The sequence below is a fragment of the Aquila chrysaetos genome, chromosome 3 (assembly GCF_900496995.4).
Source record: "Aquila chrysaetos chrysaetos chromosome 3, bAquChr1.4, whole genome shotgun sequence".
Lineage (NCBI taxonomy): Eukaryota > Metazoa > Chordata > Aves > Accipitriformes > Accipitridae > Aquila > Aquila chrysaetos.
In genome coordinates, this window is record NC_044006.1 from 32139190 (window position 1) to 32153609 (window position 14420).

The 14420-nt window shown below is 42.8% G+C and overlaps 1 protein-coding gene across 11 annotated transcripts in view; it reads right to left on the reverse strand.

Moving 5' to 3' along the window:
• The window catches only part of NOD1 (nucleotide binding oligomerization domain containing 1), a 29875-nt gene extending 15665 nt beyond the window's left edge, over nucleotides 1-14210 (reverse strand). For 7 of the 11 annotated variants that reach the window (XR_005932100.1, XR_003922602.2, XR_003922603.2 and 4 more), the window contains exons 1-4: nucleotides 13600-13972; nucleotides 5847-6185; nucleotides 3770-3944; nucleotides 733-2536 (exon numbers count right to left, since the gene is read on the reverse strand). Coding sequence is in view for 8 of the 11 variants with exons in the window: in XM_030008234.2 (XP_029864094.1) it covers nucleotides 733-2536; nucleotides 3770-3944; nucleotides 5847-6062 (2195 nt within the window). In the remaining 3 variants the exon portion in view is untranslated. The other 4 variants (XM_041122565.1, XM_030008229.2, XM_030008230.2 and 1 more) reach the window with 4 other exon arrangements.
• Nucleotides 14211-14420: the final 210 nt, after the last annotated feature.

Below are 14420 nucleotides of genomic sequence, written 5' to 3' on the forward strand. Positions count from 1 at the left end.
TTAAAAAAAAAAAAGATATATTTGAAGTTCCTGGTTTTCTGCACCTAAATGTTTGGACAAATAAGGTAGAGCTACATGGCACAACCTCAAAGGACTGGAGGTGGAACAATCTGGCCTGTGATGTTAGACGTGGACTTAGTTCTCGCTGATCACACCAAGCCATGCCCTCCCTCCACATCACTTCAGGGAAACACCACATCTAAAGACTTCAACTACATCCTTTCACAGACAACTACATGTTAGCTTTTGTTCTGTGAAAGCCAGACATCTTGGCAGGATGTAAAAGCAAGAAATTCAGAGCTTTTGATCAAGGGTTATTGTGAATAGTAGATCCTCTCTCACCGCACATGACCAAGGGCAGAGATAGGCTCAGGCAATCTTCAGATAATGGAGGAAGCACTTCTGTTTCCTTTCTTTTCCCTTAAGCACTTTCTCCCGTAAAAATCCTCTTTTGAGACAAAATTATTTGAGACAGAGCTAACTAAACCTACAGGGTTAAACAGTCCTGGCTTCTAAGGACTTCTTATCACATTTTCCATTTGGGTTTCCAAACTCACAGCTTGTCCCCGCTCCTGAAACTGGCTGAACAAAGATTTCAGAAGATCTGAAATTTTAATATCCAGCAGCCATAAGAATCCTCATCTTTCTCAACTTTCAAGATCAATTCCTCCAGCTCAGCAGTTTGTGGAACAAACCAAGGATAAACAAGGACCTGCTTGCAGAGACTCCTACCTGATCACTGCAAGCTTGCTGAAGCAAGGTAGCAGCTGTTTTACTCCATAGTCATTGATGTTGTTGTTGTCCAAATCCAGAGCCAGGCGCTTTTGAAAGTGATGCACAACAAAGGAAATAGCACTGCAGTCAGCAGAGTAGGCATTGCAGTATGTGAGCTTGATGTAATTGGCGTGCATGCGTTTGGCAGCCAACTTCCCCACTTTCTCACTCTGAGTCTCGTAAAGGCACCTCAGCATCCAAACAAAGTTGGGCTGGACCTGGACCTGATTGTAGTTTGGAAGCCTGGACCGAGTGACACCTTTCAGGTGGGATTTCATGCTCTCCCCAAGGTACGTGATGAGTGTCTTTCTCTTCTTCTTAATAACTGCAGGCAAAACTAAATGTCTAAAGAGTTTCTGCTTGGATCTAGAAAGCAGACCACAAAGAAACAGGTTGGTAAAATGAAAGTGTTCCTTATTTCGGAAAGGATCCTTCCCTGCTAGTTGTTTCTTCAACCAAGGAATACGAAGGCAAGTAGGCTGGGCAGTCTCAGTGGAAGAACATTCATTAAAAAACTGAAGTAAATCCTTTGCACCCACTTTCTCTTCCATAACCAGGAACAAAGCTGTGAAAAAAGACTGAAGGGTTAAGTGCAAGAACTCATAAGTGCACTGATTGTCACAGCCACTGTAACCTTTAACTGTCCTGAGAAAGCCCAATTGCAAATCTCCTTCAGAGATGTTTACTGATGAGACCTCCTCCTGCTCGAAGATAAAGAAAGAGTTCTCCATCCCTTTGTATGCCATTTTACCCAAAGCTAGAAGAGTTTCCTTTCTTGATTTGAACATCTCTGCTTGGCTCCTGGTGTTGTTCTTCAGCAAACTTGTTTTCAGAGATCGGTTCAGATGGACTTCAATCATGAGCAAAAATACATCTGTCAATGTAACAGAACAGTCTGGAAGCTCGTGGCTGTCAAACATGGAATGGAAGTGTTCATAGCATTTAAAGATAATCCAGCAGAATAAAGGCACTGAACACAAACTGCAGAGATTGGGGTTAGCTTCCAACTGGTTCAATACCAGTGTTCGTTGCCCCTCATCTTTGAAAAATGTAGCAGTGTATTCCTTCAGGTTATTGCTGGAGAAACCACGGAGCAACACTTTCTTTCTAATGATGTTTCTTTGGATCTCAGTCCCTGTCCTCGCTGTAAGAATTTTCTTGGATCCCTTAAGAAGCTTTCCTCTGAGAAGGCTTACCAGCAGCACCAGGGGGTGGATGGGTTCATTGGGTGAACACATCTCAGGCACACTACTGAGATCAAAGTTGGAATAGATCTCATCGAAGCCATCAAATGTGAAAAGAACTGTATGAGGGAATTGCAAGATGTGATGGAACACCTCTGCAGGGTCCTGGTCTGGGTAGCAATTATATTTGAAGAGTAGGTCTTTCAAACATATGGCTTCATCTTCCTTAAAGCAACTAAACATCCTACATCGGAAACGGAAGAAAAATTTGGCCCCTATCTCCAATTCTTTTCTGGCCCAAAGGCTTTGTATCTTTTGCAGCAAGATGGATTTTCCAATTCCTGCATCACCAAAGACATAAATAGTCTCTCCATCTTCATTAATTAGCCCAACTGCATCATCAAAAAGGGCTTCTAACTGACACACTTTGCCTAGACTCTCATTGGTAAAACTGACCAGCTCCATAATATTGTCGGAGTAGATTTCTTCAAGCAGCATCTCTTCCCTCTGAGCGTATGACATAACAAACTTGGAGTCCCGTCCCAGTTCATATCTGAGTTTCTGGCAATACCTGCTAACTAAAGAGACAGTGAACTATTATTAAAAAGACTATTATTAAAAAGACTATGTATACAATGACCCACCTCTTTGGGAACCGAGAGGGGGTAATAAACAAAAGTAATTCTAATGTAAAATTGGTTCTTTGGCAGATTACTTCTATTTATGCCATCATCCCTCTCTTGGGAAATTGAGGTACTAATCAAAGGTAATGTGTGACCCACCATTTCCTGAAAGCCAGTACTGACACTGCATTGCTTTAAGGGGCTGCTATCCTTCAGCTGAGACTCAAAGCCAAGCCCCTGACCCTTTGTTAAAGACTGTTTTACTCTCTGCAAAGGCTTATTGGGGTTGTTGGTCACTGATTAGTTTTGGCATCTGCCTTTTCATTGTATTTATATCCTACCTGTGATTTCTATCAGGTAGGTGGTTATTCTTTCCTAACTTGTTAATTTTTATTATTGTAAATAGAAAGCATGTGTTTTAGAAACCGGGTGCCAGGCACGTCAAAAGATTTTTTTAAGATGACAAAAAAAGAGAGTCTCAGTTATTGTGCAATGTTGGCTTGTGTTTTTATTGCAACAGAAACTTCACTTCAGATGGGACCAAAGTAATTATTGTATTTATATAGTATGAAAAAACCTCTCAAGAAGAAAACATTTATTTCTGCAATACTTTAACTCTGACTTTTGGTATAACTCATCATTTAGGATCACAGAATAATTCAAGTTGGAAGAGACTTCAGAAGGTCTCTAGTGCTACCTCCTGCTCAGAACAAGGTCATTTATGAAATCAGATGAGGTTACTCAGGGCTTAATCTAGTTGGATCTTGAAAACCTCCAAGTATGGAGACTGCACAGCCTCTCTGGGCAACCTGTCTCATTGCTTGACTGTCCTCGTCATGAAATACTGGCTATTCCATTGCCAAAACATCACAGTGTTGCTAATAAATTGTAATAGAGGCCTAGAAAATACTACAGCTGGCACAAAGTGGTTATGCCATTATGCTACATATCCAAAAACAAACACAGAAAGAGCTTGACTTTAGCAAAACAGGATGTAATATATCAACATGACTGTTGTGTTATACAGTGTGCCTTTTAATTATTTGGCTACCACTGCTAGCAAGCACAGCATGTGCACAATTATCTTCCCTGGCTGTGCCTGCCTAGACTCATTCTCATGCCACCTGGTTAGAGCTCCCTATGTAGCAGAGTAGTTCTAAGGGAAGGGATATAGATGCATGGCCTTACCTGGATCTGTATTTACCACAGGTTTACTACAAATATTCTCTGAAGGCTTGTAACCTATTTCATCCAGCCAAGGCTGAAGTTCATAGTAAGCATCAGTGACTTTCTGCAGGACATGGATGAAATATTCTGAAACCTCTTCTCCCTTGCTTTGAACCAAGTCTAGAATTTTGCGAACCTGAAGAAACACCACATGAAAGATCATTGATACATAGCATTTTATCACAGTTACACTTGTGGACTGCTTTAGGATCCTTTCTGGACTGGAACAGGGGATCAAAATCAAAACTGGTGCTTCAAAAACTTGAATTGAAAATCTAGCTCTGAATTTGAACCATCACAACACTCACTGCTGTTTGTATTTGGATGTTGGAAGAGAGCTGGCTCTGCAAGTTAAGGTCTGAACTTGTAGCTAAATCACATGCTAATCAGAAACAAAATGCATACATACTGCTTCTCAAGAGGGAACCCAAAGGATTTCCTCAGCCTTGCTAGATAGTGTATTTTAAACCCCATGCTGGCTAAAAAAAAAAGGGGTGGTTTCTCAGTGCCCTAAACTCACCCTCTGGTTTGTAAATACTCCTGTCACATTTAGATTTACCTCAGGATCTAGCCAGATCCAGAGCAGGGTAGGCAGAATCTCTCTCTGGATCTTAATGCAGATCCAAAAACCTATAACTCTTCCTTTTAACACAGCAATGCAATTTTGTAGGCTCTCTTTGTACAATGGACTCACTGCCTGCAACTGTGACTAAAATTAATGGCTACCAGGCAGTGGCTGGAGCAGTTCATGCCTAAGCATTATCTCGAAAGGCAAGGCAGAGCCTGATCTCTGTGCAACCAGTACACGGCAACCCTAGTACAAAACCCTCTGCAAGACAGAGCAATCATCTGGGGGCCCCTTTTTGAATGTCTGGATCCTCTTGCTAGAAACAAATGAAGAATTCAGTTCTAAACCAGGCAAAGGGTTTCTAGAGACTGTGGTCTCTTGTGAGCTTAAAGCAGGGTGAGGTACACACAGCACAGCAAAAACATGGTATTTTTTGACAATTTGTATGCTCTAAAAAGCAATTTTGTGCCTTCCAGAAAGCTCCCACAGAGTCCACTTCACTTACACTACTGTGGTCTGCTCTCTGTCTCTGCTTAGACTCCTGATGCATGGCCCCCCCCCTCAGCTTTGTTAAAACAATCATATATATTATGCTGAACAATAAGAAATGGAGATGATCATACAGTGCACATTTATTCAGCTTTGACCCTATACACAGAGTGAGCACTGTGTTACCGTTTCAACTTGCCAGCAAGAATGATTATTTTATGAAAATGTGCACTGTTAGTGAAGTCCAAGGTCCCTGAATTTTTTATGGTTTGCCTGCCTCTAGCTGTGACACTATTCTGAAGCTGCATGACTGGTTGGTCAGGGAAACAAATAAGGAGTTTGTTTTAAGTCATGATGCAAAGAGCAACTGTGTACATGTGATAATTTTCTCCTATCAAAAAACCTGGAAATAATTTTTGCTGTGTATGTCCAAAGATGAATCAAAACCCCAAATGTGCCAGGATATATCAATTTTCCATACAAACATTTACAATGTACATAGGTCTTTAAAGATAAGGGAAGGTGTGCACATAGACAACACACAATCATTAACTTCTAAAATAATATTTAATTTCTGTCTCTCCTTCTCTAAAGCAGGATGATCTGTCCCACAGCATCCTAAAGTAGATTTTCCTTGCAATACTCTGCATAATAACGAAGGCTTGCATGTAGCTAGCTGCACTCTAACAGCCACTGTGGTCACCTCCTTATCAGAGGACAAAGCTACAGCTGTGGGGACAGAACAGCAATTATCACCCTGCTCATTCTTACAGCTACCAACAGGCATTACAAGCAGTGCCAGCCGTCCTGGAAAGAGATGTGCTGGAGACACTTGTCCAGAAGGAACAGGGTGGGGAAACTCCAAAATAACAAAGATTAGAAAAGACACTAGGCATAAAATTGTCAGATAAGCCCATAAAACCCAGTGGTAAATTGAAAGTAACAAAAAGCTTATGCTGGCTAGTGAAATAAAAAGAATACCTTATCTGCTTGAGTTGGAAATTGGATAACAATCTCTGCATCTTCAGTGGAGAAGTAGTCATTCTTAATCAAGTTGTCAATCAAACACTGTGTGTTTCGGATTCTACTGACCAGAAGTTCTCGATATACCTTCAGCAAAGCAATGAAGGACGGAGGACTTGCTCCTGGAGGTTTTTCCACGGAAATCTCCAAGTTAGCACAAAGTTGGCCTTCCATAGCTGAGATAGCAAGAAGCTGCTCCACCTAGACTCATCTTTGACAAACTGTCCATTTGCAGTGAGAAGTCAGCTTGGAGTTAACTTCGGGGAAACAGGCAATCTGTCCTTCACATGACTGAGCCTATAAAAAGTTAATTGTATAGAACCTCAGTTTAAACCTTATTCTATGAAGATACATCCTTCAATTAGCCATCGAAGAATACTTCCAACCTCTGCGTAATATCACGGCCGACTTATTAATAAGTTTCTTCCTCAGGTACTTCCATTTATTTGTTCAGGTTTTGGAAAAAAAATACCTACAGCAGGCAGTCTCCCTTCTGTACCAGTATTTTACTCTAGCTTGCCTCAAACACCACCACTGTCATTTGCTTTAACTGCCTGTTCCTAGTGCATAATTTAATATTTTTTATTAGCTTTTCATGTTTCAGTAGACAAAGCAGGGCATCTGTCCAAACATATCTGGACAAGTAAATAAATGGAATAAAATTATATTTCATAGCAATTAATTTTGTATAAGGAATTAATTTATAGTAGCAATTCACTTTGCTTTTTCTGTGTTACAACAACAGACCCTGTATAAACTGTTGCCAATATGATAACTGTCCCTGTAAGCAAGGCCTTGTGAACTCTTGAGACAGTTTTAGCTAAAGTAGGAAAAAGCATTTAGCTTCAGGGCACCAGGTTTGAGAGGCAGTAGTGAGACTGTGGGAAAGCCACTGATCAGATGTTTCTGTTAAGAAAGCCAAGAGTAAAATGATGCTAACAGTGAAAATGCTGCTGCAGATTTCAGAGCTACTACACCACTTAGGGGCACAGAGCACGTCATATGTCCTCAAGCTATTGAGCACGTAAAACAGGGAAAATATCATTGCATTGGTTTAATTTGGTTAATCTCATCAAATTCAGGTGAGTAACCATAAAAGTTAAAAATACAGTTTTTCAGAATCTGAAAAATAACAATGTTACAGAAAAGACTGAAATAAGTGATTGTAAATATACAAGATCCCATCTCTAGTGATTCACACAAAAAAATCTGTACCTCTCCTTCAGCAGGAATTGCACAGAATAACTAAATTCACAGACTCTTCCCCATATGATGAACCAGGCCTGGAAGACAGCACCACAATTCATATTCAATACTGGATTGGGCATCCAACCCACCTCCAACTTCATAAAGGGAAGAGATTGCATACAATACAGCTTGTAATGAAGATACCAATTTAAAGCCTGTGCAAACACTTAGGCTTGAATGCCTGACCTCAGCCCCTGTATGTACACCTAGAGACACAACATGATCATTAACTCAGACAGCTACAGGCTCAGGAAACCCTCTCATTGCTGTAGAGATGTTTAGAAACCATACTCTTTAGCATGAATGCTCTCTCCTTGTCTACAAATGTATATGCTGTGTATGCCCTCCTTCTCTATACCAGCTCTTGAGAGCTCTTTTTAGATGGCCATTTATTCCCATTTTTCTTTACAAGGCATAAAGCAGTAGGAATCAGGATCAGACTGCTCTCTATTGTATTACTAAGGTTTTTTTTTTAATTGCAGTTAATATACCATACAGCAGGCATGAAGTTATATCGTAATTACAATTCAACAATAAGTTCATTTAGGTACTATTTAGGTACAAACCTTGCACATATAATTTCCCATGCAAAAAGCAGGTTTTTTTGCAAGATCACAACTCAGTCACCTCCACATAGACGATAAGAATTTGCATGATCTACACAAATTACTGGCACCCTCCAGTAACAGGTAAAATGTACTGTTGCTTCAGCAGGTCAAGTGATATTTGGAAGAATGTTCTTAGATTCTGATTACAGTCATATTAATAAAAAGAAAACACAAAGCCCTTCTTCAACAGTTCTGTAAAGGTGCCAGCTCTGCTGCTGCAAAATTCTCTCACAATTTCCCAAGACGTTTACATTGCCAGCAAACTTTCCAAATGCTCCCCAGCACTGCCCTGGCAAGCTGTAACTGAGCCCTGCCAGCTCACAGATTCTTCTAGGTGACCTGCTACTGGAACAAAAACAAACTAACTTCTATGGGTTTTCCATACCAGAAGCTGCAGTCTGAATCCATGTAGCTTCTCCTGCTTGATCCTGGAGAAAGACATGGTTTATACTACTGCATTTTAGTGATACTACCTGTCTACACTTAGAACCACATGGCAAACTAGCTTAGCTCCTCTGATTTCAGGAGACCCAATAGGTCCTAACTTACAGTTGCTCACCTGCACAGATGCAGATAACCGCATTAAAAGTCAAGCCCTCCAAAGGCTGAGACCAGGCAAAACCCCAGCACAACTGTTTTGGATCACAGCCAACTCCAAAACTGCAAAACTCTTTCAACCAAAGGGAATGTAACCAAGCGATCTGACTTTCTTACCACATGAGTAAGTGACTGCATCTACTCAGACAAATCAACCTTTCATTATGCCATTCACATGACCCACCAGATGAAGTGGCTGATTTCTGAGTCACTCAGCTTCCTAGAAGCCACACTGGCACATCTCTTTGTTCAAGAAAGCTCATTCCATAAATGAACTCTATCATGAAGACCAAACAATGCTGAAAACATCATTTACTCTAAAGCTTTTGCAAGCTTTTAGTTAAAGAGATAGAGACACCTTAAAATACATGAAATAAAAATATTAACCCTTCTCTTTCAAGATACTGCATCTACCCAACGTTCCCTACTTGCTTTGGTTATTCTAGGACCACATTATCCTAATGCATTTTCTTTCTTTCTACTTTGTGAGAAGAACTGAGACAAACATCCAAGAAACCATAATAAGGAACCAAAGTGCTGTCATGTGTACAAAACAAAGTGTTTTCTTCACTCTTTCAGATCCATCTACAAAGAGTATAAGAAAAGAAAGAAGAAATACAACAAAAGGACAAGAACATGGAAGACATGGAAAGATCAGAAGGTCTCGAAAATGCCTGCCCTGCATCTGACTAAGTCCAAGTCAGTACAGAACCTGGTTGGTACTGGAAGGGGTGTGCATACGTATGCTGCAGGAAAAAGCATGTTCCCTTTCACACAGGGTGACCTGCAAGAGAGTAGAGAAACAAGAAAGCAATCAAAAAAGAATATAAAGTAAGGCTAAGCATTAGGGGAGAAAAGGAGAAAGAGCAAAAATGCCGAGCAGGGAACTCACAGTTTGCAATACGAATTCTGTGCATGATGACGTACTCAGTGATATTTTTCAGTGGCAATATTAACTTTAAGGCAAAAAAGCCACACCACCCAGTAGAAAACTGCAATTGGAGAAAACAGCAATTTTCATCAGTCTCTTAATAAGAAAAAATGGAAATTTCCACCATCCATAGAATAAGAAAATGCCACATCAGATGAGGAGCTGAACACCTTAAACAGTGCTGGAACAGAAACATTTCCTGCCACATGTTAGTTAAGAGCAAGGCAGGTATGTGCACATTTGTAGCAAAGTGTATCAGATACATGAAGAAACTTCAGGTCCTACTCAGACTAAAGTAAACACAAAATTTTTCTACAGTAGCAGTTCTAGGTGCAACAGCACCTAAAAGTCCTGATCAGCATGAGAAACATGCTTGTTCTCCGAGAGAAACACACTGCAGGTAAGATTCTGATGTATACGATTCTGTTTTGCTTGGGTGGTTTTTTTGTTGTTTTTTTTTTTTAAACACGAGGCCAACGTGATCATGTCATGAGGTCTCCGACTTATCTGCAAGTCCATCACCTCTTGGAAGGAGTCCCAGCTTCCATCCTGCTTTAACATGAGTCCTTTCAGTGAGGGATCACAAGGTTACAAAGGACCAAGTCTCTTGTTAGAAGGATCTGTTAGTTTTACAATGCTAGGTTACACATCTGGTGTGTTTAAAGATAAATGCTTATGCAACTTAAAAATACGCATTGAAAGCATATAGTTGAAGTGCACATAGTGTTCTTTGCCTTATCTTGGGCACTCCAGATGCTGGATTCAATTCCAGTGCAATTTTTGTGACTGATGTGGCATCAGTCATGGGGACACTGTTAGAAAAGACTAAGACATACATTAATGTGAGACACCTCAGTGCACTGACCAAGGTCTAAGAACATCCACTGTTGAGAACTGCTGCCTCATTTCTGGAACTGTTCCATTTCTGAAAGGGATAATGAATAAAATAATTTTTCTGAAAGCCACCTTAAGGCTCTTACAATCCTTTGTAAAATATTACTAAGATATGGTAAAGACAGATCACCTGTTCTAACAGCAACGGCTTGTGAACACATCTATTTAGAGAAATGAGCATTACCACTGAGGTTTGTACACAGAAAGGTATGTACAGAAGGAGAAAGGGAAAGATTTGCAAGCTTGATACAGTAGCTGAAACAAAAGAACACCGAAGGAGGAATGGAGAGAGACAAGAGAGATGATACCCAGGCAAAGCAGGAGTCTAGGATGGGGAGAAGACAGGAGACTCACTTATGGGGAAAAGCTTCTTATGTGGGAACAGAATGGACTTCTTGCTCCTGAGAGGGAAAAATAAAAAACAATGATTTACTGAAGAGGTTGCCAGTGACGTTGGAGATGAAATTCAGTTAGCCATTTTGAGGACAGCAGCTTCGGTCAAGTGAAGACGACAGAAAACAGACTACCAGGAATTAAAAAGAACGAGAGAGCAGAGTGCTCACCCACCAGTTGTAAAGGCAAAGAAGAGAGAGACAGGGCCTTGGCCAAATGAAGTGTCAATGGGGATTGAAGGGATGTGAGAAGCAACAGCAAGTGTGGCAAGAGATGCATATCATAAGCCTGCATAACTTAGAATAACAAAGAGGAAGCAAGATGGGGATCAGGCCAGGGATAAGGAGGGAAATGAAAAAAGGAAACGAAATTTGCCATAGTAAGAGGTATGATAAAAGTACCAGTGCTTACAGCAAGGTTTTGTATAATCCTTGTCAATAAGCTGCAGTGGCATTGATGGCCCCTGCATGAACGCACTGGCACTTTTATCTAGTGGTTCTTCTGACTTCCCTCTATTCTCAGCATTGTGCAAGCATATATACATTTTTATGTTTCCTGGCCCTGCCCTTCTCACATCCTCTTTTCACTAAAATCTCCTTGCTCTTCTTCTAACAAAACTGCTATGCCTATTCAACTTCCAGTGCTGCAAGTCCTCTGGCAGTGAAGAATATACTGGTTTATCACAACAAGGTCTTACCAACTATAAAAGCTGTAGATATAGGGGCTGAAGGATCTTAAAGAATAGCTAAAAAACATTACCACTTTTGGGTGAACTAGGAAATTCACTCCTCATTGAGCTGACTGCTCCAAGTAGACTGCGCAGGATGAAGCAGTAAAGGCAATATAAGGAGCAAATTAATTAACAAACGTCCCTTAAAGCAGCTGATTTAAGACCAAGCTAGAGTATTTCTGAAAAGCTGAAAACTCAGTCAATATTACTTCTTCTGTAGTCTTGCTATTCTGACAAAAACTATTCCTCTAAATTGCCTGTGAGAAAAAGCCCTATGCCACATACCTAGCCATCAGCAGCCAGTACTGGAATATCTTCAGGATTTTCACAGCACCTAGTAGCCAGCTCTGGCAGGACAATAGCAAAGCACACACACAAGCCTCAGTCCCAGCCCAGGGCTAGTGGAGTTCCTGTTGGCATAGCCTTCTGTCCATAGTATTCAAAATGCAATTAGTCTTCGAGAGGTAGCTGTATGAAAGTAGTGCCCCATTTCACATGAAAATCTGTGCCCTTTGTGTCTCCAAGTCAGATTTGTTTCCTGAGAAAAGCTATTTTGCAGTGCTAGCCACCTCACTTCAGAGTTATTACAACAAGGGGAGAACTGGAGTCTTTGCCATGCTTTTTCATTAATAACGGTAACCTAGTCAGGCCTGTCTAAACTCAACTTTTTGCTATCACCAGGAGACACAGAAAAGAAACTGATTTTCCACATCATATTGCATGTGTGCCGCAGCAGCCAGTCTTTTGACTATAACAAATGAATAAGAATGTATTTCCACACAGCAGCTCTCACTTTTAAAAGAACTTCAACTATTTTACATAGTTCAAGAACAGTAAAAAATGTGTAGCCATTAGAAGCAAATGGGCACATATACTACACAAAAAGTCTGCATGTTTTGATGAGAAGTGATGCAATGTATTTCCCAGAGGTACTAAAAAATAGCCTTTTATTTTTATAGCAGAAATGGCGCATTGGTACGGCTTGCACAGAGTCCCTGTACTGAGTTAAAACACACTCATCATACCCCAGTTTACAATCTCTGTGTAACTATCATCATCGATGCTACATATGTCAATAAATGCCTTGGGAGGCATACATTAACATCACACTAGTGTAAATCCATTACAACTCATGCGATTTTGCATTGCTCTGGGGTCACTGAGATCAGCATCCTCCTGTGATTTTCCCTTCCTCCCCCCTCTCTCTCTCCTTTGACTGTAGCATAAGCTTTTGTAGCCATCCCAAGTTGTTTGAAGAGCAACAGATATATAAGAACACAGAAGAAATTATTTCTGCCTCCACCTGGTACACTCACAAGCTTTTCTTTAAAAGGCACAGGCTTTTACAGAATTATTCGTACCCCTCACAGGTTTTGCTGCTACATTTCTTAAACAGCTTACTTTTAAACAAACGGAGCTCTACATACAACGTTTAGATTAGTTAACAAGTCCCTGTCAAAAAGATTTTATGTGCCTTCCTGCTAACTCCTTTCAGGAAAACATTTACTAGATAAGAAGGAACCACTACTAAGAAGCAAAGAAATTTTCTTCTATTAGAGAAATCTTGGGGATTTTTTTTTTTTTTTTTTAGAAATGGAGGAGGAAGGGAACAATTTACTGGTATATCTAAAAAATGTAACTGCTTTTCTACTATTATTTACTATTTTCACATTCAACCTGCAGTGAATTCTACAATTAAAGTTGCAATTGATGGAATCACATATTCACAGCTCTCCTAATTCTACCTCCCAAGCTTTGTTCTGGTCATTAACAGCAAACCTAATTAGCTACAGCCACTCCACCAGCCGAAGATCACCTCCCGGTCATGCCTGTGCATTCATCGATCCATCAAAAAAGGGTCCTGAGCGGGGACTGCCTAAGTATTAAGGTGAGGCGAAGTTAACTGCTGTTGCCAGCAGCACGCTGGCGTGGAGGGAGACCGCCGCCATGCCATGCCGTGCCGTGCCGTGCCATGCCCTCCCCACAGCCACAGGGCACCAACTCTGCGCAGGCAAACCCGCTCCCGCCTCCCTCTCAGCTTCTTTCGCGTTAAGGGAGCGAAGCACCGAGGCCTAAACGACTCCCGCGTGAGTCAGCGCATGGATACGGATCTTCAGTCGGGGTTACGGCAAGTGAATGGCTTGCTTTTACTGTTTTATCCGTCCGGCTCACGGGAAAGGCAAGGCGGGCGCGGGCTGCACAGCAGGTAAGCGATGCCTTCTTGCCTCCCCCCGGGCTGCCGGGCGCTCCCTCCCGCCTCCTCCGCCCCTCGGCACCCTTCCCCAACGGCCTTCAGGAAAATTACTTCACCGGCCAGCATCTGTAACAGTATTTATTCCTGGTAGCGCTGCTGTATTTTGCACGAAGGCGCTGTCTCCCTCGCCGAGGAGCTGCTGGGGCACCGCTGGCCCCGCTCCTCGCTCTCTGCCTGACGCCGCCTGCCACAGGGAAGCCTCCTCCCCGGAGGCGGGAGGGGCCCCTGCTGAAGAAACACGGAAAAAGTCCCAAAACTTTCCACTCAGGAGCGCGAGAAGTTCACCAAGAGGCAGACGCCAGCGGGAGCCGCCGGGGAGCAGCCCTTCCCCTTCCACCTCGCAGCCCTTCGGGCGGCAACACAGAAACTTCGGTTTACAAAAAGCAGAAACTTAGATTTACACCCTCCAACCCTCTCCCAGCGGCAGCCGCTGACCTGCTGCTGCCTAACGCCTCTCTCCCCGCCTGCCCCGAGCCCCCCGCCCCTCCCGACATGGCGGCCGCCGGTGGTGAGCGAGGCGGGCGGGGGCCCGGCGACCCTCCTCCGCTCCTGGCCCTTCCCCGGCACTCACCGCGGCGGCGAAGGGACGGAGACGAGGGGAGGAGCGGGGCGGCGGCCGGCCCACGGGTGCTTCCCCCCACCCCCGGCCCGCCGGGAAGGAGCTCCCGCCCCACGCACGGCCTCGCCTGCGCGGCGGGAAGCGGCGCCTCCCCACGCGGGCATTGCCGAAGGCCTCTTCTCCCTGAGGAGCGCCGCTTTTCCCTCCCCCCACCGGCGCGGCGGGAGGCCCGCTCCCCCGAGAGCGGCGCGGCGGAGGCCCTCCCCCGGCCCGCAGGAGCTCCCGCCATTTTCCTCAACGGGAGGCATCAAGTACCTT